A 27,011-nucleotide genomic window follows, 5' to 3' on the forward strand; every position below is an offset into this window, starting at 1 on the left:
CCCCTAGGGCCCTCAGCCCTGAACCAGGCTGCCGTCATTCTGGGGACCAGGCCCAGGCTCCACGCAGATCACACTTGTCCCTGTGCTCCCACAAGCTTTTTTCTTTTTAATAAACTCATCTCATTAATTGGAAAATTTATGCTCATAATAAAAAGCCCAAATAGAATAATGCTAGAACTTCCCTGAAGGCCTTAAATTCTGAGCAGAGGCCACCGCTCGGGTGGCTAGCTGTCTGGGATGGACTCTGGTACTGTTTAGGACCCTGTGTGCCCTGGTTTGTTCCACTGTGTGTGTCACAGCATTGGTTACTCACAAGGACTAGAAAGTGCGTGGCAAGTGTGGGTTCCTGGCTACTCTGTGACTTCCTTTGGGTTCTCTTGAACACACTAACCTCTCCGAAGCAGGTGCTTTCCTCAAGAGCCGGGACTATCGGGTGGGGTTGTGGCTCAGGGGCAGAGCGCTTGCCTTGCATGCATGAGGCCCTGGGTTCCATCTTCAGCACCATAGATAGATAGATGGATAGATAGATAGATAGATAGATAGATAGATAGATAGATAGATAGATAGATAGTGTTCATCTACAACTAAATAAAAATACTAAAAAAAAAAAGAGAGAGTTGGGACTGTCTGTTCGTCCAGTCAGGCCCAGAGGACACCAGATAAACATGCGACTAGACGGGAGGAAGGCTGTCAGGAAGAACACTAAAGCCCCTCAAGGTGAGTTGTGGGGACGGGGCCCCTGCAGGCAATAAGCATTTTTAAACACAATTACTCATATACTTACCTCATAATTTCAGTTTCCTAGCTTTTCCAGTTCAGGTAGGACGACGATTTGACCATTAAACCAACCCTCATTAGGTTTCTTAAAGCAAAATCTGAAATCCAATTAATAACTTGAAGGTTCACTGTGGATACAAGAAGCAGGTCTGCTGAGGTGCTGCTGAGTGAACCCAGGCGAGAACCCTAGTCTCTGGGGGGCTGGCGGGGGCTGGGCGGCCTCCTCGCCTGCAGTCTGCGTCTGCGCCCTCTCTCCTCCCTGCTGTGTCCCAGGTGGTGTGGCGGCTTAGTCAGTGGTTTCTGCCTCTTTGTTTCTTGGCACTGGAGCGACCTTGGCCAGTGGCTCAGTGCGTTGGGACTGTTTCTGGCGCCCTGCTGCCTGACCGCGAATGTTTACCAGCTCCTTTTATGTGCTTTTTCCCTCTCCACTTTTAATGCACTTTTTTTTTTTCCTCACTAAGTTGTCCAGACTGGCCTTGAACTTGCCATTCTCCTCCCTCAGCCTCTCAGGAAGCTGGGACTCCAGGCTTGCGCTGTTTTAATGCACTTTTAACGAGATTAGGCTCTCTTCTGAACGCTGCCATGCTTCTCGCTCATAATTCACGCCCTGCCTTCTCCTCTGGACTTAGATCAGCCTGCTCTGCTCCACACGCAAGCTACACCTTTTCCTCTGTGTGTGGATTAGTTCTCTGTCACTGTTTCCCCCTTAATTAGAGAGGAAAGTGTGGCTGCTAATCTGCTCCCCAGAAAACTGTCACCTTGACTGAACAGAACAGAACCTGGACATTCCCCCCGAAGAAGTCAGTTCCTGGCTCTTCCTGCTCTTTGCATGTATGTCCGCCCAGTCTGCACCAACAGGCGCTTCTCATCCCCCCCACCCCCACCCCAGGCCTGTGCGCCTCTCTGCATCCCTCCTGACGGCCACCTGCGTTCCCAGCTAGTTGGGTCTGTAAGTGGCGCTGAGCTGGGTGAAGGCCATTCCACTGCCCTGCGCCTTGGGTCCTTCCTCTTTCAATTGAGAACGATAGGTAGGCAAATGAGACAGTGGGTGTGACAGTGCCCAAGGTGGAACTCTGTGTAGTCCAGGCGTTGTTACGTGCTCACACATTCCTCCTGGTGTGCAGAAATAGGAGCTTGGAAGCAGCTGCGCCCCTATGGGTACGAAGAGCTTGCAAGGCCCTGCTCCCCAGGCTCCCAGAACTCCCCGCCTGCGAAGGCCATCACTTTTAAAGGAAGAGAGTTCTGTTTGGCCCACTGGAGAGGATACATTTGAAAGGATATCCTTAAACATTTTTATTATTTTTAGAATGCCTAGGTATAAGATAGTGCTATACTTAAGTATTTAAAAAAAAAAGTGCTATCCATTTTCAGCCTTGAGATATCCTTCACCCAGGGTTGAACACCCACTTTCTGTGTGTGTGTGTGTGTGTGTGTGTGTGAATTTTCTAGTTGTAGATGAACATAACTTTATTTTATTTATTTATTTTTATGTGGTGCCGAGTATGGAACCCAGTGCCTCACCCATGCTAGGCAAGTGCTCTACCACTAAGTCACGACCCCACGCCTGAACACCCACTTTTAATATTGAACATCCCTGTTTATTTCACAGGATGGCTTGGAGAATTCATGACCTGATGTGTTTGAAGGACTTGTCAGCTACGGTGTGGTACACGCAGAAACATGCAAGATGGGGGCAGATCTCCCACAGCAGACACCAGCTGTAGTCCACTTGCTGCTTACTATCTCAGTGGCCTTGAAGTACTTGCTTAGCTACAGTTTTTCTCAGACTTAAAATGGAGATAATGGTAATAAATGTAAAGAGCCCAACACATAGTAGGTACTCAGTGAACATCATGCAAATAAGAGATGATTAGACTTATATCCTAAATGTCACATTTTTAGACTTATATTCTGAGTGTTGCCAAATGAATTCTCCATACACTTAGACCCTATAAATATATTTATATTTTCCCATGTGTTTTTGTTTTTTATTTGTGTGCCAAACTTAGAATCTCCTGTTTGAAAGTTTTGCCTTTGTTTTGCAGAATAAAGCATTTCTGAGGTTGAAATTAATCAATTAAGCATTAATGGAGAGCAGAAAATAGGAACCAGTGGTGTTCTCTAGAGCACACCCTCCAGTAGAAATCCAGTACAAAATTTTTTGTATTGTATTTAAAGGCAGGGTCTCACTGAGTTGCTTAGGGCCTCACTAAGTTGCTGAAGCTGGACTTGAGCTTGAGATCCTCCTGCCTCAGCCTCCTGAGTCGCTGGGATTACAGGCATGCACCACCATGCCCAGCCATTACATTACTTTCTCATAAGAAGTATTTGGTGTCCAGTACATATTTTTACACCAATATCGCTTCTCAATCCAAATTGTCCACATGCCAAGTGCTCAGAGTCACATGTCATTCGAGGTTATTGGACTAGACATCTAGCCCTGATGCACCGAGACAGCCCATCTGAGCACCTAGGGTTAGGAAGCCCTTGTCACATAAGGGGGAGGACAGTGTGTGCGCGCCCAATTGTGAGGGGAAGAGGGCTCACGGCACTTGTAAATGTGCGTTGAATAGTGAGAGAATATACAGGAAGCTAGTGACAGTAGCTGCCTTGAGAAGCTAGGGTAGAAAGGAGGTGTTTTGCTCACTCCTTTTTTAAATATTTTAATTTTTCACGACATGTAACATTTGCTAAATAGAAATTTTGGCCCAAATACACCCCGCCATCACCAATAAACCCTTGCTCCAGAAGTACATATTAAAACCATCCAGAAAGCTTCAGCCAGTGGCTCTAGGAAAACCAACATGCATGGCGTGGAGCCTGCCCTCTCAGCCCATGGCCTAAAGACAGGCCAGATTTAGAGTGATCTGAACAGGGCCACAGACCAGCCTGGGGGCCTGTGGATACCCAGGCCTCAGCATGGCTTCCTGGAGAAGACCAAACCAAACCGAGTCCTCATGGCAGCAGGAGCAGCGGAGGCCAGGACCAGCCTTGCTGCAGGGAGTGACTGAGCGCCCAGGGGTCTGCAGGGCAGGGGGACAGCAGGGTGTCCTTATTACCGCTTTCCCGCTGGGGGTGGGTCTTCCCAGAGTTGTGTTTGAGCAAATGCAATTGTCAGCTTGCAAATGACCCGGATCACTTCTGGAACTATGGGAAGGAGAGTGTGAGGAGATGGAGGGAGACCAGGAAGCCGGGAGTCAGCCCAGTGAGCACTGCTCAGATTTGACCTGATCCAGTGAAGGAAGGGTGTTCCAGAGCGGCTGCCAAGGAAGATGGGGCAGTATTAATTAAGACAAACACGGAAGGAAAAGCTCGGGACAGAGACGGACAGGGGGCAGCTAATTACGGCCAGTGTGTTGAGTACCGTCTTGGGCTGGTGATGGTGATGTGGTCCAAGCCACCGTGAACCCTGCGTAGTGACAGGCACAGCTAGCCAACAGCAGGGAAGGGAGCCAAAGAGGGAGAGCGCTGCAGTGGTCCTCGGCTGGTCAGCCCGGAGGAAGGAGCCGGCAGGAGGAGGGTCTCTCTTCAATCTTCAGAGGGTCATGGCCCCCTGTGGACTCATGGGAAATGCTGCAGCATCTATGCAAGTCTTATGACTCCAAGGCTGGGGCCCTGTCCTTTAGGCCACAGAAACAAGCCTTCTTAAGCTTGAGATCTTGTGGAAGATGCTAGTGCGTGGGACAGTCTTGGCGTGCTTCATGCTGGTGAGGTGAGACGCACCCAGTTTTAATTGACAGTCACCATCCCAAATGCCAGGCCACGGAAGCCTTCTTTTTAAGTAACAGTTGCCCTTTGTCCTGGGTGTGGTGGCACACACTGGTAATCCCAGTGACTCCGGAGGCTGAGTCAGGAGGGTGGCGGGTTCCAGGCTAGTCTGGGTAACTTACTGAGATCCTGTCTCAAAACGAAATTAAAAAGTGCTGGGCATGTAGCTCAGTGGTAGAGCGCCTCTGGGTCCAATCCCCAATACAAAAAAATAATTCTTGAATAGCCCTTCATCTTTGCACTTTTTTTATAGTATACCCCCGCATCCAGGTCTGTGTCCGTAGCAGTCCTATGGCAGAATAAGGGCAGGTGAAATCGGCCCGGGAGAGCAAGGTGGAGAAACTTGCCTGAGTTCCTCGAAGCATGCACCACACCCAGGTCCTCCCCCGTCAGGCTAGCTCACCAGAGCCCTCCGCACCTCCCGAGTCAGCCTTCCTCTACGCACAACCCTCTGCTCCTGTGGCAGAGCATCTTGGTCCTGATTTGGGGCTGCTCAGTACGCTGGCCAAACCGCTCCTTAACAAACAACGGAAGCACATGGCATTAGGCCCTGTCCCCAGAAACCGATGCCTAGGTGCTGCAGGAGCCAGAGGACGGAAGGCGTCCCCGCAGGCATGGCCAGGGCGTGTTGCAGAGGGCCTGAGAGCTGCATGAAGCATATGGGGGAGCACGCGTCTGTCCCTGCGCAGCCCCCTGCCAGGGTTCACAGGCATGCGTCCTCTGAATCAGTTGGGCAGGAGCATGACTGGCCAGGAACTCAAGGTTGAAAAAGAGACCCCGATGAAAGGCCAGGAGACCTCACGTGTATTGCTACGTGAAAGGCCAATCTGGAAAGGCCACGTTCTGTCTGATTGCATCCCTGTGACGTTCTGGAAAAGGCAAAACCTATAGATACTATATAAAGTCAGTGGGGAGAGTGAGGAATGAATACGAAGTGGAGGCTTTTTTTTTTTTTAATGAATTTTATTTATTTATTTATTTTTTAGAGAAATTTTAGGTTCATAGCAAAACTGAGAGGAAGTTAAGATTTCCCATATGCTCTCCAGCCCCATTCACTCACAAATTCCTTGTTACCAATACGCCCACCACACCCCCTGCCCGGTGGTATTTGTTACAGTTGATGAACCTACAAGGGCACTTCCTGATTGCCTGGATTCTGTAGCTCACTCTAAGTGGCCATGGGTTTGGACAAATGTATGACACGCGCCCACCATTATAACATCACCTAGGCTGCGCTCATGTGGGGTGGGGACATGTGGGAAACCTCTGCATTCCTCTCCATTTTTGCTATGACTCTAAAACTGCTCTAAAAAACACTCTTTAAAAAGAGGGAGACGAAGGTTGGGTGAGAAGGAAGTTGCAAATGCTAGCCGGAGTTTCTAGGAAGAGCTAAGTGCTGTGTGAAGAGCTGGAAAGGATGAACTCGAGGACCTGGCAAGGAGGGGCTGGGGCTAGTCACTGTCTAGTAGGTGACTTCAAGGCTTTGAGGCATTTTTACTCTACTGCTGAACGAGTGGCCTCCAGAGGAAGCTCAAAGCTCAGTGGATTTATGTGCCTTTGGAAGTATAAAAAGTTTTGAGTACTCTGTGTCCAAAACAGATGTACAGATTCATAGATTCCAGGCCAGGATGATGGGATTAAAATAAAAACAAATAAAAAGAACTTTTTTAAAACCACGCATTTGTTTTTGTTGTTCTTTTTATTTGTACATGACAGTAGGACGTATTTGGCATATTATACATATATGGAATACAACCTATTCCCAATAGGCTCTTATTCTTGTGGTTGTACATGATGCGGAGTAACCCTGATCATGTATGCAAATACAAAGCTAGGAAAGTTATGTCCAATTAATTCTACTGTCTTTCCCACTCCCACCTCCTCCCTTCCCACCATCTAACCCGATGGACTTCTATTCTTCCCCTCCCCACCGTCCCTTATTGTGGGTTAGCATCCACATACCAGAGAGAACATTTGGCCTTTGGGTTTTTTTTTTTTTTTTTTTTTTTTTTTTTTTTGAGATTGGCTTATTCACTTAGCATGAGAGTCTCCAATTCCATCCATTAACCAGCAAATGCCAAAATTTCACTCTTCTTTAGGGCTGTGTAATAATCCATTGTGTATATGTACCACATTTTCTTTATCCATTCGTCTATTAAAGGACACCTAAAACCATGCATTCTTTTACCTAGATCCAGACTGAGTAAACTGAAGTGAAATTCAATGGAAGTTGGAGTCCCTAAAATGAAAAGACTATCAGGTGGTGGCAGGCACTGGTAGGACACCCACCCGGGGTTGTATGGAATGTAATTCCACCTCTCCACTAAAAAGATCACATTGCAATGTGAGTTATGGAGAGTGAGGTTAATTCTGTCCTTGAGCTGGGGAGAAACACCTCCTTGTAACTGAGCACTGCCGTGTTCTGTGCAGTCGCTCCCACACCGCTGGGTTCTTGGGCTACTAAAAATCCCCATATGTGAATGAGTCGGCATCCGGACAAGTGGCCATCAGCGTTGTCAGTAGAGAAGCGCTGACCAACCCCACTCGTCCCTGACCAGCAGGTGGAATGTTCTGCTTCTTGAGAGCTTTCCCCCTCATTGTTGTCTTCAGCCTCTGTAGCCAGGTAAGGAGCAAAGAAAGGCGAGGAGCGAGGCCATGCTGGGAGTGCACAGGTGGCCAGCTGGGCCAGGAGGGCTCCCAGGGCCAGCAGTTTGCCTGAGGTCCCAGGACAGGTTAAGTTGTGCTCTTTGAACTGCCACGTCCCTCTGGGAGGCCACCTCTGCCCATATCAGTGCAGAGTTCACAAAAGCGAATTAAAGAAACTATTAGCAAATTTGCCTCAACAACAAATTTGGACAAAAATTCTTTAAGGGCCCAGTTTTTTTGTTTTCTGGGTTTTTTATGGTGGGCGGTGGGATTAACCCATTAGCACAGTGAATCTATTTCTTCTCAGCCCAGACTAGGAAACAGCCGTGTGGGCCGCCTCCCTAGGAACAGCTTCCCTTGGCCACACTTAGGCAGTGCCACTGGCGGCAGGGAGAGCATTGTAAAATACGCCAGTTCCTCCTCTAGAGCAGGGAGCTCTCCTGACGATGATCCTGGGCTCCTCTCCCCGTCAGGAGGGCAGGTGACCAGCCTGAAGTCACACCTGCTCCAGGAACACGGGCACTGAGCCCAGGTGGTCCAGCCCCCTGCTCAGCCCCACCTCTGCTCCTCCGGGCCAGCTCAGCTCACCAGCCCTTCCGAGTGTGGCTTCTAGTTACCTGGCGCCTCCCTCCTGTGTCCACAGGAAAGGGCTCGGAGAGGATGCGGCTGTGAGCCAGGGCCAGTTCAGGCAGGACAGCTGGCACCGGGCAGGGAGGATTCGCCCTGGGCCCTGTCCCCTCAGCACAGCGCAGACCTGGGCCGTCACATTCCCTTTTCAAGGCTCCGGAGAGACAGAGCATTGCTCTTGGCCACCCCACCTGCTGGCAGCTGCAGTGACCACGGAGTCAGAGCCGGGGCAGCTCCTTTAGATGCAGGTCGCTGTCGCAGTGTCCAGGTCTCCTCAGCGTCAGACGTCTGCTGCCAGCGCCTGCTCTCCTCACCTCTCCCCCGTGGCCTTTCCTCCCCAGTTGTCCATCACCACCGGCGTTTGAGGGTGTCCCGCGTCTTGTCAAGCCCTGCCCAGCTGCGCATCCTCCCTGCTCTTCCTGTCGCCCAGGCGGAGCCCCACAGCCTGCAAGTCTCGCTGAGGTGCCATGCATGGCCAATGTGCGCTCTGGCTGCGCCTCCCCGGGAGCCTGTCTCCTTGCCAGCTGGTTGGCATTGGGGGAGCCGAGGTTCTTGGTGAGGACTGTTCCTTGGCATCCCTGACCTTGCCCACCAGATGCTAGGAGCAGCCCCAGCCCCAGTCGAGAGCCACTTCCTCACAGACTACAAAGGGTAATAGTAGAAACAGTGCTCACTGGGGTGGCTTTAAGTACGAAACAAATTAAGGAGTGTGTGGCATTGTCCAGCAGCTGGTCTGTGACCACACACCACCTCAAGCCTGGGCCCCTTTGGCTCTTCACAGCGTGTTCCTCACCACCTGGACAGACCACCAGAGGCCCCGTGCTCTCCCACATCCCGCGCCTGCAACGCTGTCCTCTGATCATTTCTTGAGGGATGGGCTGTGTCTGATTGAACATCACACCCAGGTGTGACGTTGATTTTGGCTCACACTTTACCTTGGAAGATGCCCTTTGATAAGTGTGCACCTGTTAGATGAGGAAATCCCCACTGCCTCTCAGTTCGCCAAGCTCTTTTCATGCCATTGTCTCATTTAATCCTTCCCAGAAGTCAGTGGAAAGGCCTGGCTCACCGCTCCTCTGATGGGCGAGCGTGCATCCAGGCCGGGAGAGCTGGGACTGCGGGGCCCGTCTGCTGACTTGCCACTGGGCCACGCTGCCGTGGGAGGACTGTGCCAATGTTTTTCTGATTCCTTTACTGCCCTGGATAGGTTAGTTCATCTCAACCAACCAGTGCTGTCTCTTCTCCCAGGACCTCTGTGCGTGTGGCTGATAGGAGGAATGAATCCTGGAGTGAGCCGATGAGTTCTTGGAAGGCTCTGAGGCTGGTTCGGGCATCCATGATCTTACGTGGTCTTGACAACTTTTTCCTTGAGCCATGTCCTAGATCTCACGAAAGCCAGGTTTACTTCCAGCCTAATTAGACTAGTAGGTCACCCAGAACAGCTCAGAGCAGAAATAAAATCTTCAGAAGAGACCTGTTTGATTTGATTTTTTTTTGTTTTGTCATTGAAAAAGTTTTGAAATTTCATACAGTAGGATTCTTTTCTCTGTTAAGGCCTCAGAGATAGTCATCCTGAAAGACCGAAAACACAAGGCATGTTGGTCAGCTCTGCATCACTGTGACCAAAATATTTGACAAGAACACTTAGAGGAAAAGTTTATTTGGGCTCACACTGTCAGAAGTTTAGTCCACAGATGACCCACCCATTGCTCTGGGCCTAAGGTGAGGCAGGACACCCTGGCAGAAGGGCGTGGAAGGCTGCTCAGCTCCCAGCAGCCGAGAAGCACAGAGGGAGAAGGAGGAGTGGGAACAACATATAATCCCGGAGGGCACACCCCCAGCGACCCACCTCCCAGCCATGCTCCACCCACCTACAGTTGCCACCTAGTACTGTAGTCCTTTCAAATTATTAATCCATCAAGTGGATTAACCCACTGATTAGGTTACAGCTCTCGGGATCTAATCTAGTCACAGTACCTCTGAACATTCCTGAATTAACACAGGAGCTGGGTGGGGGGGCACCTCATATCCAACCAGGAAACAGTATACCCAAGGAGGAGGCTGACTTCGCTGTCAGCAAACACGGCACTAAGAATTTTGACTAGTAGAAAGGAATCCTGGGCATCAGGAGTGAGCTCCAGGAGGCCTGGATTCTGAACTCTGCTTTGCAACCACTATTTCAAGACTTTGAGCAGATCACTTTCTTTCACATGACTTCATGGGGCTGTTACACCCAAGACAGAAGCAATCATTTGTTCAAAATAGTCAGTTGTTGGGCCATCTTTGGCAACTGTGCAAAATCAGAATTAGAGCAAATCATTCAGTCCAATCTTAGCTAAAGCGGCAGTGCGCTGTGTTACCATCAGCTGGATGGCTACCGTCAAACCAAAATCGCTTCCCCTGCGGCTTCCCCTCTGACAGCAGGAGGCGTACCCACCCCTTCTCTGGACTCCCAGGGCCCGATGTGGTGCCTAGTGCTAGCCAGCGGTCCTGGCCCTCTCCCTTGGGGTCACAGACTTTCTTTCTGATGAACTCCGTTTTATAGGTCCACAGCTAGCACCATGGCCACCTCCTGTCATCACTCCAGGCTGGATAGCCCTGATCTCAGCCAGGCTCCATCCGTTTCCATTTCCATTTGCCTTATCATTTTAGTCACTCTCTAAGAATGTTTCCAGGTTGCCACTGCAACTCTTCAATTGCGATAGTGAAAGCTGATCCCAGTGTTGCACGTGTGGTCTAGCCTGGACAGAGTGGGCTACGTATTTCACAGTGTAGATATCAGATAAGTGAATCAAGAACTCGGTTACTATTCCTGATTAGGTTCTGCATTAGCTCCTGAGGTGACATGTATATGACAGCAACAAGCTTGCCTTGTTTTCACAAGATAACTGTGGAGAGCTTGGACACTGGGCAGAAAGTCCAGAGACAGGTCCAGACAGATGTCAAGTGATGTTTCACAAAGGTGCAAAGGTAGGTCAGTGGAGGAATAGTGCCAGATAGACTGGACATCTATGCAGAAAGGAAGAACTTTGCCCTAACTGCCACATGTCATGCAAGTCTCGTGGACCATAAATCCAAATGCAAAATATAAAATCACAAAACTTCTGGAAGAAAACTTGAGATGGTCTTTATAGCCTGGAACTTAGACAAAGGGTTCTTAGTCATAACAGCAAAAGTATCATTCACATAAGATAAACTGGACTTTATCACTAAAGCAATTTTAACTTCATCAAAATTAAAAATTTATTTTGTGAAAACATTTTCGTGAGGATGAAAAACAAGAGACAGACTTAGAGAAAATGTTTGCAAATCATAAAGGGCTCGACTTCAGAATGTATAAAGAACTTTCAACATTTAACAATAAGGAAACAACCCAGATTTTTAAACTATAAAGGACATGGACACTTTAATAAAGATGAGATACACAGAATCATAAGTCATCAGAGAAATGCAAATTAAAATTACAGTGACAGATCACTGTGCACTTATTAGAATAGCTGAAATAAATCGCATAGTGACAGTCCCAAACGCAGGCTGGCGTGCAGGGTAACAGCAGCTTTTCTCCGTGGCTAGAAGGAAGCCAGAATAGTGCGGCTATTCTGCAGGAGAGTCCAGCAGTTTCTTTTCAGTTAAACATACAGTTAACTGCTGGCGATCGTCCACATTCCCCCTGTAGAAATATAAAACCTGTATGTGACTGTTCACGGCAACCCCGTTGATAACCACCCAGAAGACTAGATAGCCCAGATGCCCTCAAGTAACTGCGCAATTTGTGCTACATTTATACACTAGAATACCACTCAGAAAAAAAAAAAAAACTGCCGTAATTAGTAATAAACACAACTCGATGAATCTCAAAGGCTTTATGTGGAGTGAAGAAAGCTGTGAGTCCATGGCTTGGCACTCTCCAAGATAGTGCTGTGGGGTGGAGAGCAGAGACGGCTGCCGGAAGTAAGGGGAGGGGGTCTCTGCAGGAGCCTCGCGGGAGAGCCCCAGCAGCGATGGGGTGCCAAAGCTGCTCTGCCTTCTGTTTGAGGCTTCCCACCCGTCACATTCATAGAAAGGAACCAAAAGCAAAACCAAACCTGAAAGTTCAGAAAAAAAACAGCTGCTTAACGTGTATGATGAAAAAAGGCTTCTCATCATTACATCCCCTGGATCTGTAATTAACTAAATCCATCTAAAGTGTTCTGTTTTTCTTTAATGCTCTTTACATTCACTAGAGACCATAAAAAGGAAGGCAGATGGTTTGGAAACATTAAAAGCCATCAAGCAGCTTGAGAAATAGATCATTCTCGGGTCAAGTTCACAGGCTCGCCTTGAAGCCTGGCTGGAGGTCCCAGGAATTGCCTTGAACCAAGAGCGCGCGCTGCACTCTGGGGCGCCTTCTGCATCAGAAGTGCCCTGGCTGCATTTATTTTCTCTTCACTCTCTAGAGCTGAAAGAGCCTGAGAACTGTCACCCTGGACAAGACCCTTCCTATTAAGGATTGGGTCTGATGTGAGCCAGAGTGGGGTGTTGGAGGGGCGGTGTTCTGCAACAGTCACCAAGTCCCACTGCTTCTTCATACCCACTTGAAATCGTGTATGTTTTCAGCCTGTGTACGGGGCATTTTTAAACAGCTTTGTTGAGATACAGTTCACATGCCCTGGAAGTCATGTGATTGGAAGCACAACTCGGTGGGTTCTGGTGTATTCACAGTTTTGCGGCCATCACCACAGTCCTTAGAACATTTCATCACCCCAAAAGGAAATGACTCACTAGCTCTCAGCCTCAGTCCCCCCAGCCTCTTCCCACCAGCCATAGTGTCATAGCAGCCTCCAGTCTGCTCGTGTCTCTGGATTTGCCTGTTCTGGGCATCATATAAGTGGATTTGGGCAGTCCGTGGCTCTCTGGGACCAGCTTCTTCTCCTAGCCTAGTGTTTTTAAGGTCCGCATTCCAGTGTGTGCGCATTGCCCTTTGAGCTATTAACTGGCACAGGATTTCTATCCTCCCTTCAAAGCAGGACTTTGCTTTAGTCCGTCCCCCCTTAAGGGGACACAGAGAAGTGTGATGCAGGCAGTACTGGACTGGTGAGGATTTTGAGTCCCCTGCTCTCACCCCAGAAAAGCATTTGCCCTGATGACAATAGTAGTTATCTTTGGGGAGGGAGGAGAGGATTTTTAACTCACCCTCTATATCCTTCTGTAATTTGAGTTTTCTAACTTTAAACATATATAACTTAACAGAAATGTCAACAGAGGAGACATTGAGTGAGGAACCTTTCTTCTTCAAAAACAATTGTCTATTTTTAAAATAGCTACATTTGATACATATATATACTTATACACATTGCCTGGCTACATTATGTATTTTTAATCTTCACTAGGATTGTTTAGTTGACTGTTTCCATAATTTTTTGGTAATTGCTTTACATGGTTGAGGATATATTATTTGCACACATGCTCATGGTTATGTTCCCTGGTTTCTAATGCTCCTCTGCTTCCTTAATCATGTTTTTCTCTTTAATTTCTATCTGTTTATTAAAATTGCTAACTAGCTTTTTTTTTTTTTAACTTAAAATCTCCTTATAGCCAGGCATGGTGGTGCACTATAATCCCAGCGGCTCGGGAGGCTGAGGCAGGAGGATTACGTTCAAAGCCAGCCTCAGCAGCATAATCCTCCTGCCTCAGCAGTGGCGAGGTGTTAAGCAACTCAGTGAGATTCTGTGTCTAAATAAAATACAAAATAGGGCTGGGGATGTGGCCAGTGGTTGAGAGTGGTCCTGTGTTCAATCCCTAATACAAAAAAAAAAAAACACATTGTAACTTTTGCATGTCTTCATTTTCACTCTCAGAGCGTCCTTTGCTTTGAGGTATCTGTGTAGACCAGGCCGCTCTGGCCCTTCCTTTCTATTTGGTCCAGCCCTTCCTACCCCTCCACCAGTGGTCTCAACCCATTGGCAGTATGACCATTTCTGTGACAGGATGACAGGTTCAGACTGGGACACATTTATGCCTTGGGATACAGAGGCCCTGGCCTCCCACTTGCGTTCCTGCCCCCACGAACCCTGTCTGGAGGCTGCCTCTGTAGCTCCCCTTTCTCCACTTGTGATTCTCTTGGTGTGTAGATGAAGGCCCACCACCCCGCTTTCCAGCTCTCCCGTGATTCATTGCCTCAGCACGCAATCACCTCCATGGACCAGAGGACTCACGTGAGAAGGCCTCGGCCCTGCAGGACAGACTGGAGAGCCAGCGCCCCAGGCGGACTCAGGAATGTGAAGAGAGCAGGCCTGGGTCATCCAGGGTTGGGCCTTATCTGCTCAGCATCGGTTCTGGAATTAAGAATTCAGAAGTGACGTTCTTTCCTGGGGTGGGCATAAATATGTTGGGGTTGAAAAGTTAGGTCAAACTTTTTTTTTTCCCTCACAGAGAGCAAATCTGACTTGCCTGACTGGTTTGACATTGCCAATTAAGTTTTATGGCAGACCTTTTTTAAAATTGAAAGAAGCTGAAACTTACATAATAAATTACATTTGTAATTTTAATAGTTATTCATTTATGTTCTAAAGATTGAACCCAGGGACACTTTGCCACTGAGCAACATCCCAGCCCTTTTTTTTCTTTCTTTTTTTTGGAGGTAGTGCTGGGGATTGAACCTAGGGCCTTGTGCATGCGAGGCAAGCACTCTACCAACTGAGCTATATCCTCAGCCCTTTATTTTTCATTTTGAGACATGGTCTCACTAAGTCACCGAGGCTGACCTGGAACTTGCCTCAGACTCCCAGAGTTGCTGAGACTACAGGCATGTGTCACCACTCCTGGCTAAATTTAACTTTTAATGCAATGCATTATATTATAATACATACAGTATATACTCTTTCTAAATATTCCATCCTTTGCAACCATTTAAACTTACCATGAAAATGTGTAGATAGACTTATCGTGAAGAAAACAGAAGGTACAGTTTTTCTAAATATTTTAGAAGGCACATGTTTTAGAAGTCTAATACATATTAGACTTCATGGGCTACCATAACAAAATACTGGGTGATTAAAACAATGAACTTTTTTTTTTTTTTTTTTTTTACAGTCTGGAAGAGGGGAAGTCCCTGTATCTCCAAACCTGCCCAAATTATCAAATTAGCCCGTCCGAAGCCGTTTTCCCTGCCCTGCCTTGCCTTCCCCATGGAAAGATGAGGGCACCAGTGGCGTTGGTTTCTGTGGGGTCCTGGCTCAGGGACGGCCACTTTCTTGTGTGTTTGCCTGGGGTGCAGGGGGGCGCTCACACATGCACAGAGAGCAAGCTCTGCGGTGTCTTCACAGTGCCACACTAACCCCGCCACGCTCTTACAACAGTGTTCATCTGATTCACCTCCTGGGCAGCCACGTCTCCAAGTGCCACATGCTGTGAGTTAGGGCTTCAACTTTCTACTAACCTTTGGGGACACTGTTTGGTACATAGCAGTACACAAGCAGCAACTGGAGTGACAACCCTTATTCTCCTGTCTTGTTTCATATTTTTTTCTCTTTCATCCTGTTTCTCCTTGTAGGTTTTCTTCTTTGCTGCCTCTAGTGTGTGTGTTCAACTTTCTTCAATTGAATTAAAGTTACAGGTCCTGTTTCCCTCTCCTCGTGGCTTCTCCTGCCTCACTGTGGCCTAGCTGACTTCCTTTTCCTTATTGTTTTAAGGACCTTAGGCATCAGGCTTCCCTGGGTCTTATCTCCTGTTACTCGTAAATGATGCCCCGTATGTACTCAAGTCGCTGCATCTGGAACTTTTGCTCCAAAGTCATAGGTTACACTTTTCTTTAAAAATGGTCATTGGTGATCATTGCCTATTCCAACATAATCAGACCTTAGGCAAAAGAAATTCCACTAGATTTTGACCCTCACTTTTCCTTAAGCCATTTAAATATTCTGCAGTGTGTGGCTCATGGTATTCAGCACTTTCACAATGCTATACAACCGTCACTACTGTCTAGTTTTAAAACATTTCCATGCTCAGTAAGCATTTTCTTGACATATCTCCCTGCCCTATTTAACCAGGTTTTTTGTATTTTTTAAATTTTTTGACATCTTTGCGTCCTTGTTGGTTGGGAAGCATTCACCCATTCCAGAAATAGCTGATCCTAGCAACAGTAAGCAGCTTTTCTTGGAGAACCTCTTTCATATACAAAACAAACAAACTGTCCCAGGTACAGCCCCAGCCACTTCCTCAGTCTCTCACTCACCAAGCCTGTACTTCCTCTCTAAATCAACCCAGGGCCGGGTACAGCCAACTAGCAACAGTCCCCACGCCTTCAAGCCTGCCAGGCTTCAGCTGCCCTGCCCTGCCCTGCCTTTCCCATGGAAACTCAAGAAAGCCTGGGCCTGGGCCTTCCCCTCACTCCCCTGCCTCCTGACTGATGCCGGTGCTTCCCCCTGTGACCCTGCATGTCACCCAGCACCTGAACTGTGGTAACATTCAGCATTCCTTTCAGTGAGCCAGTTATCAAGGTGTGAGCCTGTAGTTCCAGCTACTCAGAAGGCTGAGGCAGGAGGATCACTTGAGCCCAAGAGTTTGAGGTCAGCCTGCCCAGGCTGCCCAGTAAGGAGAAAAAAAATCTTTCAATGTCATGGACCTCTCCATTTCATTACACAGTCATCTTTATAAATTAAGACCTGAGTACAGATCACCCTCACCACCAGCCTGTGACAACCACTAATCTGTTTCCTGTCTATAAATGTGCCTATTCTAGATATTTCATACAAATGGGATCACAGAGTAGATGGCCTTTTACGCCTGAGTTCTGTCACTCAGTATTGTGTTTCCAATGGTTCCCCTGTGTTGTATCACATGCCAGTACCTCTTCCTTTCTCATGGTTGACTAATACCCAAGTATATGCTTTTTGTGGGAGGGGGGAGGGGTTCTGGGGATTGAACTCAAGGGCACTCAACCACTGAGCCACATCCCCAAGGCTATTTTGTATGTTTTTATTTAGAGACAGGGTCTCACTGAGTTGCTTAGCATCTTGCTTTTGCTGAGGCTGGCTTTGAACTTGTGATACGCCTACCTCAGCCTCCTGAGCAGCTGGGATTACAAACGTGTGCCACCACGCTTGACTCCTACCACTTTTTATACCTTCTTATTTATACCTAAGTAAAATTTCCTTCTTGGGGTCTGTGGTGGCACATGCCTATAATCCCAGCAGCTCAGGAGGCTGAGACAGGAGGATCACAAGGTCAAATCTAGCCTCAGCAACTTAGTGAGGCCCTGAGCAACTTAACAAGAACCTGATTAAAAATAAAAGATAAAAAGAGCTGGGGATTTGGCTCCATCGTTAAGCACCCTGGGTTCAATCCCTGGGGGGGGAAAAAAAGTTTCTTCTTGCCAGTATGTTTAGTGGACATTCATCCAGAGAAGGTCTATGGCTGGAAAACTTTCTGAGATCTCATGTGTCTGAAAATGTATTTATCTCCCCTACACATTTATATGGTAATTTAGCAAGGTATGAAATGAAATGTAAGGTTCCTAGTTCTTTGTCTCCAACAGCCTGAAGATCTATTCCTTTGTTTACAGAAGATATAGATGTCTGATGTGATTTTTGTTATTTTGTAGATGATTTGCCTTCATTTGAAAATCTTTTGAAAGTTTCTCTGTCTTCATTGTTTTTAAATATTATTATAATCTGGCTTGTTTGTGCATGCTCACACTTAGGTTTTTCTCTCTCTTTTTTTAAAATATTTTCTTAGTTTTCAATGGACTTTATTTTTTTATTTATTTATATGTGGTGCTGAGGTTCAAACCCAGTGCCTCACACATGCTAGGCAAGTGCTCTACCACTGAGCCACAACCCCAGCCCCCAGGTTTTTCTCTTATCAATCTTCTTTAGCACCTTTAGTTTGAATTCTTGACATCATTCTGGAATTCTACAAAATTCTCTCATTATTTCCCCAAATATTTGATCTCTGTTTTTCCTTCTTTCTGAGATGCCTTTTACACAAAAATTGATACATCTGCTTCTTTTCTCCCTTTGTCCTTTTCCCTTCCTGATGGTGTCTGGGTCAGTTCTTTGACCTGATTTTGTCCTTTTAAATCTCTGCCTATTCTTCTGCTGAGCCTATCTGTTGAGTTCTTGATTTCAACAATTATATTTTTATACTTTAAAAAATTCACTTGGTTCTTTCCTCGTTGCTTATTTCCACTTAATCTTTAAGTATCTTCCCTTATCTCTTGAAAAGGCATTTATTGTGGGTTTTGAAACTCTGTTTCCCATGGTAGAGGTTGCTTCATTTGTTGTGTGTCTGTTAAGTCCTTCTTTAGGGTGCTGGCATTCCTCAGAGATGTTGCAATTTCCCCTGGGAGTTCAACTCTGCTTCCTTAGAACATCCAGTTGCCTTGGCTAATGTTGCCTACTGATGCTGTAGATAAGTTTGGAACTTGGCTGGGAGGGAAGTACCTGAGGCAGGGTGTCTGGTGTTTATTGCAGGCTGGGTTCAAGTACTCTTTCCAAACACTGAGACGTGAGTGGGTAGGAGGGAAATAGGCCATGTCTACTGCCTCTCTGTACTGGTAATAATTTATGTTCTTTTTTTTTTTTAGTTGTAGATGGACACGATGCCTTTATTTTGTTTACTTATTTTTATGTGGTGCCAAGTATGGGACCCAGTGCCTCACACATGCTAGGCAAATGCTCCACCACTGAGCCCCAGCCCCAGCCCCTGTGTTCTTCTTGAGGTCCTTTCAGAAGAATAGTTTACCAAAGATTCTGAACACCCTTTATATACCAGGAATTGTGTTGGGAGTGATTGGTTACAAAAGATGAATAAAAAAATGGTAGCCCCTACCAAAGGACAGTGCTCTTTGACAACTAAATTGATAATATTACAAATTACCAGAGTAGCACATAACAGGAACCATTTCCTGTGTCTTGTTCAGTTTCCACTGCACTGAGTGGGTGATGTATGAGTCGGGTCCTGAAGGCAACTGAGTTGGAGTGCAGGTGGGTGACAGGTGATTTCCAGTGAGGACAGCAGTGGCGTCGAGGCACAGAAGGCTGGACCACCAGAGCGTGTGAGAAACCAGAGTCCAGTGACCCGGCTTAACTTTTCCTTGCCCTTCCTTCTCCTCCCTTTCCGTGATGACAAAAGGTACATATGAAGAAAGATCACAGCTTAATATCCTCAGGGACATTGAGTCCATGGTGATACAGTGAAGAGCAGGTTGTATTTCCCCTAAGATTGCTCAAGGGACAGCAGAGGATCTTCATTTTGGTCACTACCCTTTCTTCCCAGGCCCCACAACTCAGGGTTGAGTCCCAGATTACAAATAGATGATTGGAATTTGGTTCCTTTGCCTGAGTTTGTGGCTTTTCATGTCTGGCTTCTGATGTGAGTGACAAAATTGACGTCACAGCAAGTGGAATAGGCAGGCCCTAGCCACAAGGCAGGGACTGGGCTGTGCGTGGGAGCAGAGGAGTAGGTGGCCTCCCAGGGCTGGCTGCACTGCTCTAGTGCTGACCTTGTAGGTATGGCCAGTCAGGCAAGGTCTCAGAGGACATGAGGACCTCCAGCAGATGCAATGTGCATTTTGAGTTTTGAAGCTATATTTGAGGATTTAAGACTCAAATAATGAGCAATCACAGTAATACCATTTCCTAATGCATCAGCCATGGTGGCTAGTTCTGGATGCCCATCTCTCTGCTCTCAGGACTCAGGGACCTTCTTTTCAACACCGATTCCTGTGGAATGGTGGGTTATGCCGGGGTAGTTAATTTGTGAAAGCAACCTCTGTGCTTGCTGTGGTTTGAATAGAGTGTCTCCCGAAGGCCCCATTTAACAGCTTGGTCCCCAGAGTGGTCCAATGGGACATGATGGAACCTTTGAGTGGGGCCTAGTGGGGGGCCCTTAGGTCACTGGAGACCTGTGGGACCCCAGTCTGTCAGGGGTTTGCTCCTGCACACTTCTGCCATGAGGTGCTGCCCTCACCAGAGCCTGGAAGCGAGGCTGCCAATCCTAGACTGGCGCCTGCGGAACCCCGAGCTGACTCCGTGGGCTGCCTTTCTTCATAAGCAGCCTGTGTCAGGCACTTTGTTAATGGTCACCCCCACCCCAAGAGAAGAAAGGTCAGTCTGTTCTCAGAAAAGGGAATCAGGATCCATGACAGCAGGAGGCCTTTCAGGGTCAACGTAGCTCCCAGCATGGCTTCTTTGTCCACCCTGCTTCCTGTGGGGTCAGAGCACAGTGGAAAGTCCCTCTTCAATCTGAGTCGGTGCTCATGCCGCGCTGTGGTGCAGGTCCAGAGCTGCAAGCCTGAGTAGCTCATGCCCCATGTGGTCTTGGTGACCTCCCCACTCACGCCCTGTGTGGTCTTTATGTCCCCCCTTTGTGCATGGCTCCTCCCTGCATGCACGTTGGCTCCTGGAGTTACCATTTGCCCTGCGTGTGGTGCACTCAGCAGGCACCAGGTGCTGAGCTCATTCCTAGGTGACAGAAGTTTTAAAAGACCCCAGAAGCTTCACTCTTACTGTCTACTCAGTGAAACCAATAACAAGCAGTAGTGACATGTGAGGGACAGAAGAGGCGGGGGTTGAAACTGAAAGACACTTTCTCACGGTGAAGATGTTCACACTGGGCAGGTGTCTTCAGGAAACAAGAAAGAACACCCTCTGGTACTTCAGTAACAGTAATTGACCTTGCTTCTGACCATGACAGAGTAATGGCAGTGACTTGCGGTCTTCATAAAAACTGTGCAAATGAACAAAATACAGAAGGATACTGAAACTCACAAAATATGAAATCCTTGCATTTTTAGGCACTGAACAGGCAGCACAAGACTCAGCCACTGGAGAGGGGAAACACCCTGGTGAGCCCCATGATGGCCCAGGCCTCTGCCTGCGTCCACCTCCCAGTCTCAGCAGAGGGGTGGAGTCTTAGCTGAAGGTGAGCTTAGAGAGCTCAGGAGCAGTGCTAGAATTGCAGGCTACTGAAATAGTTGGATGGTGCAAGTGTTAAGGTTTGGGTGTGAAGTGTCGCCCAAATGCTCCTGTGATGCAGGAACATTCAGAGGCTAAATGATTGGGTTGCAAGGGCTGTATGTAATCTAATCTGTCCATCCCAGTTTGGAAAGACTGGCAGTGGTAACTGAGGCAGCTGGGCAGTGGCTGGAGGAGGAGCGTCACTGGGCATGTGCCCAGGAAGGGGGCATCTCCCTTGCTGCCCTTCCCGTGGCTCTCTCCACTTCCTGGCCACCATGAACAGTGAAGCAGGCTCCTCCACCTTGCTCTTGTGTCCTGCTGCTCTGCCTTACTGTGGGCCCAGAGCAACGGTCGGCCTGCCTTGGGCTGACACTGAGCCAAAGGAAACTTTCCCTCCTCTAAATTGTTCTTGTCAGGTATTTTGGCCACAATGACAAAAAACTGACTCCCACCGAAGGAACTAGGGAAGAGGGAGCCCTGTGGCAGGGGCAAGGACAGCCAGTTTTGTGTGAGGATTCACCTGGGGTTGTTGGCTAAGGCAGGCTGTGTGTGTGCAGGGGAGACTCTCATGAGGCCTGGCAGAGCTGACTGGTGACTGACAGCAGAGGTCAAGGGTGCTGGGGGACACCGGAGGTCCAGCTCCACCTGAGAGAAGAGTCCTCACTGAGTACCTCAGGACAGTGGTGGAGACCCCAGAACAGCCACTCCTGATGAAGAGGATGGTGCCCCTGGGTGAGGGCACCCTGCTCTAGGGCTAAGTTCAAAATAGAAACAGAACTTTAAAAAGATTTGAACCAAGCTTAATAGCACCAGTCATCTGCCTTCCTGCCAGGACAAACCTTTAAAGGAAGACAGCAGGATCCAGGTTCTCTGCAGTGTGTCATAACAGTGTCCAGCATGCGGTCATGAGTTGGTGCACTGGACAAAGTCAGAAAACATGGCCTGTGCTTAGGGGAAAACCCGGATGTCCTGACCTTGGTATGAGCAGATAAGTGCTTCAGGTTGCTAAAATAAATACGGTTGAATGAGCAAACAGATAGGAAATCTCAACAGAGCGATGGAAATAATTAAAAATTTACTAAGTGAATATTCTAGCATTAGAAATGAAATGAAAGGGGCTTGGGGTTGTGGCTCAACGGTAGAGCACTCACCTAGCACATGCAAGGCGCTGAGTTTGATCCCCAGTACCACGTAACAATAAATAAATAAAATAAAGGTATCGTGCCCAACTACAACTAAAAAATATATATATAAAATAAATGAATAAATTTTTAAAAAAAGAAATGAAAATTTTGTTGGATCAGATTAAAAGTGGAACAGAAACTATAGTAAGAGGGTAATAGATTTGGAAACAGATCAATAGAAATCCTCTAATCTGAGAAACAAGAAATATTTTCAGAAAGAAAATTGAGAGAACCTCAATGCCTTGTGAGACAGTTTCAGAAGGGCTACGTATTTGTAAGGAGTACCAGAGGGAGAGGAGGGAAAGAATGAGGCAGAAGAGAAATAGCTGAAGACATAATGACAAAATATTTTCCAGATTTGGTGGAAATCTTTTTTTTTTTTTGGTAGCAGGGATTGAACCCAAGGACGCTTAAGCACTGAGTCACGTCCCCAGGTTTTTTCTTTTCTTTTTTTTTTTTCTAAAGAGAGAGAGAGGGAGAGAGAGAGAATTTTTTATTTATTGTTTTAGTTTTCGGAGGACACAACATCTTTGTTTGTATGTGGTGCTGAGGATTGAACCCAGGCCGCACGCATGCCAGGCGAGCGCGCTACTGCTTGAGCCACATCCTCAGCCCCCCAGGTTTTTTCTTTTGTTTATTTTTGAGACAGAGTGTCACTAAGTTGCTTAGGGCCTTGCTAAGTTGCTGAGGTTGGCTTTGAACTTGCAATCCTCCTGTCTGCCTCCTGAGCTGCTGAGATTACAGGCATGCACCACTATGCCCGGCCAGATGTGGTGAAAATCTTAATTTATATATCCAAGAGTCTCTGTGAATCTCAAGGAGGATCACACCTAAGGGCATTATAGTCACACTGCTTAAAACCAGAGGAAAAAGAAAATATTAAAATAACCAGAGGAAAAAGGTGCCTAACCTGCATTATCTAGGGTAGTGGCTGGCTTCTTGGAAACCAGGGAGGCCAGCAGGGGTGGGGTGGCATCTCTAAAGTACAAGAAATTGTAGAATGAATGCTTGGTGCAGAAGCGTCTTCAAGCCTGAAAACAAAACAAAGACATTTTTTCAGATAAAAGAAAACTATGAAAGAGTTTATCACCAGCATAACCGCTGTACAAGAAATGCTAAAGGAAGTTCCTCAGGCTAAAGGAAAATGATACCAGAAGAAGAAATGAAGAGTAACAGAAAAGAGAAATATGTAGTCAATGTAAAGGACTTTTTCTTAATTTATTTAAAAATAATAAATATCTGTATATACACATATATATGTAGAGATGGGGAGAGACAGTTATAAAACTATCTAAAATGTGTACTTTGACTATCTGGTAGCAATGATGGCTGCACAGGAGTGGGGATGAGATGACGCAGTGGCAAGGTTCTTGCACTTTACATGAAGCAGCACAATATTAACTCCAGGTACACTGCATAAAATCAAGGCTGTATATTATAACACCCCCAGAACAATCTCCAAAAAGAAAGAGGTATAATTGAAAAGTCAATGGAGAAGTTCAAATGGAATTCTAAAAAGTGTCTCGCTTACCCAAAAGAATGCAGGAAAAAAGGAACCCCAAAACAGATGAGATCTTTGAGAAAGAGCAAAATGGAGGACCCATATCAGTAAATTAAATACAAATGAGCCTAATGCTCCAGTGAAGAGATTGTCAGATAGTTAGACGGGACAATGCTGTCTACCAGATACTCTCTTTAAATACAAGGATACAGATAGGTTCAAAGTAAAAGGATGTATAGTAGGCAGAATAATGCCAATCCCCCCTCTAGTTCCCGGAACATGTGAATTTGTTACCTTACACGGTCAAAGGGACCTTGAGATGGAACAGTTGTCCTGGATTATCCTATGGGTCCGTTCTAATCTCATGAATCCTTATAAAGCAGATAACCTGACCTGGCTTTGGTCAGAAAGAGATGTCCGTGTGGAAGAAGTCGTGGACCCGGGAACAGGGCCGGTGGTGTGTGGAAGCTGGGAATGACCAGGAAGAGATTCTTCTCTAGAGCCTCTGGAAGGTACTACAGCAATTCCAACATCTTAATTTTAGCCCAGTGAGAACTATGTTGAACTTCTGATCTACTGTTTTCTTACAAAGCTGTAAGATAATAAATATGTGTTGTTATAAGTGCTAACTTTGTGGTGATTTGTTACAGTAGCAGCATAAATAAATAAATAAATAAATAAATAAGTCCAGGGTGGGAAGTATGCTTAAGAAGGGCTTCAAAATGTATGAAGTAAAAATTAACAGAATTAAAGAGGGAAATAGACCCAGAATCTCAGCTGGAGATGTTAAGACCTTCTCTTAGCAGCTGATAGAACAATGAACTAAGGCAAACAGCAAAACAGTGAGAATACATGCTGTTCACCACTTTGACCTGATTGACATTTATAGAACACATATCCAACTTCAGAGTGCGCATTTTTTTCTTATGATCATGATAATTCACCGAAATAGACTGTATGCTGGACCATAAGATAAGACTCCACAATGCAGAAGGATTTCAACCATACCAGGAAATACAAATGAAATCATCCTGATCCTGTCCTCGGACCACAGCAGAATTAAGCTAGAAATAAACAGCAACAGAGTAGGAAATACCAGCTATTTCAAAATCAAACAAACCATGGATAATCCATGGATAGAAGAAGAAATCACAAGGGAAAATCGCAAATACTTTGAGCAGTAAAAATGAAAACCACAATATGTCAGAATTCTGGGTTGCAGCTAACACAGAACCTAACAGGAAATGCATGACTTTAAAACCTGTAAAGCACGTTTCAGCATGAGGAATACATTCATCTCTCCAGTTAGAATAGAACAGACCTTTCTCTTGCACTGAACATTGCATGGCCATTTCCTATGGTCTCCCCTTTTTGAATGCCAAGGCCCTCCCACGACAAGTGCTGCCGCCCCTCCCAGTTAGGTTTCTAGCTTCTCGCTCCGTGCATGACACTTGGTAGGTGTTCAGTAAACTGTGAAAGCCAGCTTAAGAATGCCTATCTCCTTTCCATGAGAACATGGGGGGATAGGCAAAGTCAGGATTACTAACCCTGTTAAACAGCTGGGGACACAGGCCACAGGGTTGCTTATTGACGAGGTGGCGATGCTAAATCCCCAGGGTTCTGCCAGTTTCCTTTCAAACTGTAAGTTGCTGGCTGAACCGCAAAGTGTGTCCTCAGCAGAAAACAGATTTTACTCCAGAGTCAAACATTAAGGCTTTGCCACCTATTAAAACATCACCCTGTAGTCTGTTCTCTGGAAGATCAGCTAAAACTCTCCTGAGTCCTTGCCTCCTCCTCATAGAGGCCAGCAGAAAGTCATCTGCGCTGACCCTGCACTGTATATGCAGACAAAACCCAGGCTCAGACCCCAAATGGCTTTGACTTAGTGGAGACCAGAGCTGCTGGTCGCTGGTAGCGCTGCACCACAACTCGGTCTCTCCTGGCTCTGCCTCGGCCACCCCAGCCCTTACAGGAAGTTCCCAGAAGCCTGAGGTTTCGGTCTCGGGCTTCACTGTCGCACCACCAGCCGCCCACATGGTGGGCCCTGCCCTGCCAGCTTCTTGTTTCTCTATTTTCTCCCTAGGTTTCAGTTTTTAACTTGGGTTTGTTTCCCCTTTGTCTCTGGTTCAACTTCCTTTTCCTGTTTGGTTTTAAGTAGAGTCTAAAAATCAAGTCACTGCCTTCAGAGGGTCTGTAGTCCTCTGACCCACGCAGCCTGGTGGAGCACAGGACGCCCCTGTGCTGCAGCCTTTCAGCCATGGCCACGGTGTGAGTACTGGGACCCACAGGGGACAGAGGGATGTCAAGAGGAAACCCAGAATCCTAATGATGAAGGGCCGTAGGAATCTCCCAGGTCTCTGTTATTTCAGTCAGTGACTGGGGAATCCGGGGCCAGAGGGCAAGGGACTTACCCAAGGTCACACAGCAAGCTAGTGACCTCACTGTCCATCTGCTGGTCTTTCCATTCCCAGACCTGTGTCTCTTCGTGCCTGTGACCTTGAAAGGCTTCTAAGCCACAGCCTTATTAGAAGTTGGCCATCTGCCTCACTAGGGAGAGGGGCTGCTCTTGGCTCAGTAGTGTGGTTGGAGCATCCTGGTCCTTCTTTCCTGGGTGGCCTGGGGCAGGTTGTTTGGTAGGAGGGGAGAACCCAGGTTTCTTTTTCAATAGAAACTTGATGAACTGTAATAGCAGGGACACTGACTTGCCAGAGAATCAAGGCCCTAGACCACTGGTTCCATAGACTATGGCTGTGGAAGGTGCAGGAGCATCTGTGGGTCTGCATTGTGAATGCTCTTCCCAAAGCCAACACTGTGGTTTGGACTGAGTGTCCTCTACCCTGTGACCTCATAGAAGATGATAGGTGACAGAGCAGTTTCATTCTCTGGGATTTGGGACTTTTTTGATTGATTCTTCATTAGAGCTTTGTGTCTTAGCATAAAGTAATGATCCCTCACTGTAAAAACTCTGAGTTACCCTGGCCTCCAGGGGCCACAGAGAGCTTCCTATCATAGTTTCCAAAGTGCTAGTCGGCAGTTGTCCTCTGTGAGTCCTTTGCCCCCTTGGGTGGACAAGGAAGGTGTCACAGCTCCTGCCTGTGGCAGGGAGGCTTAGCCTCTACCAAGCGGTGGGGCTTGCCCAAGGTGCACAGCTGCTTGCCTACAACTGGAGCAAAGAAAGGTGGGTCCTGTCTAGTGTTCCTGCCGGGCAGCGAGGAGACCATGGCTCTTACCTTCTGGCCATCTCTGCCATGGCTGGACCCATTATCTCCAGGCCCAGTCCAATCACATGGGAAACAAAGGTTTCGTTGTTTTGGGTTTTGGTGGCTTTATTTCTGCTCCTTTGCAGCCAGTTCTCTATCACTTTAGTAAACCTCCTTTAGCTTTGAAGGACTTGTGGGTGGCACTGTGGAATGCTTTCCATTCAAAGGCACATTCACTTCCAAAGCCATTTTCAGTTGTAAATTCAGTGGTGAAAAGTTTAGGCAGCTCACTCCACCCTGCCAATCACTGATGGCAGAAAACAGTCTGGAGTAAATGGGGAGGGTGCACAGCAAGATTTTAAAAGGTCTG

The 27,011-nt window shown here is 47.1% G+C and overlaps 1 protein-coding gene across 5 annotated transcripts in view; it reads left to right on the plus strand.

Moving 5' to 3' along the window:
* The window catches only part of Evl (Enah/Vasp-like), a 112,516-nt gene that overhangs the window by 24,344 nt on the left and 61,161 nt on the right, over nt 1-27,011 (plus strand). The window contains exon 1 of one of the 5 annotated variants that reach the window (XM_048799318.1): nt 23,935-23,953. The exons of 3 other annotated variants lie outside the window; for them this stretch is intronic. Coding sequence is in view for 1 of the 2 variants with exons in the window: in XM_015495535.2 (XP_015351021.1) it covers nt 25,699-25,709 (11 nt within the window). In the remaining variant the exon portion in view is untranslated. Of the gene's footprint in view, nt 1-23,934; nt 23,954-25,558; nt 25,710-27,011 lie in introns of those variants that run through there. One more of the 5 variants, XM_015495535.2, reaches the window with a different exon arrangement.

This window comes from Marmota marmota, unplaced genomic scaffold, assembly GCF_001458135.2.
Source record: "Marmota marmota marmota unplaced genomic scaffold, marMar, whole genome shotgun sequence".
Lineage (NCBI taxonomy): Eukaryota > Metazoa > Chordata > Mammalia > Rodentia > Sciuridae > Marmota > Marmota marmota.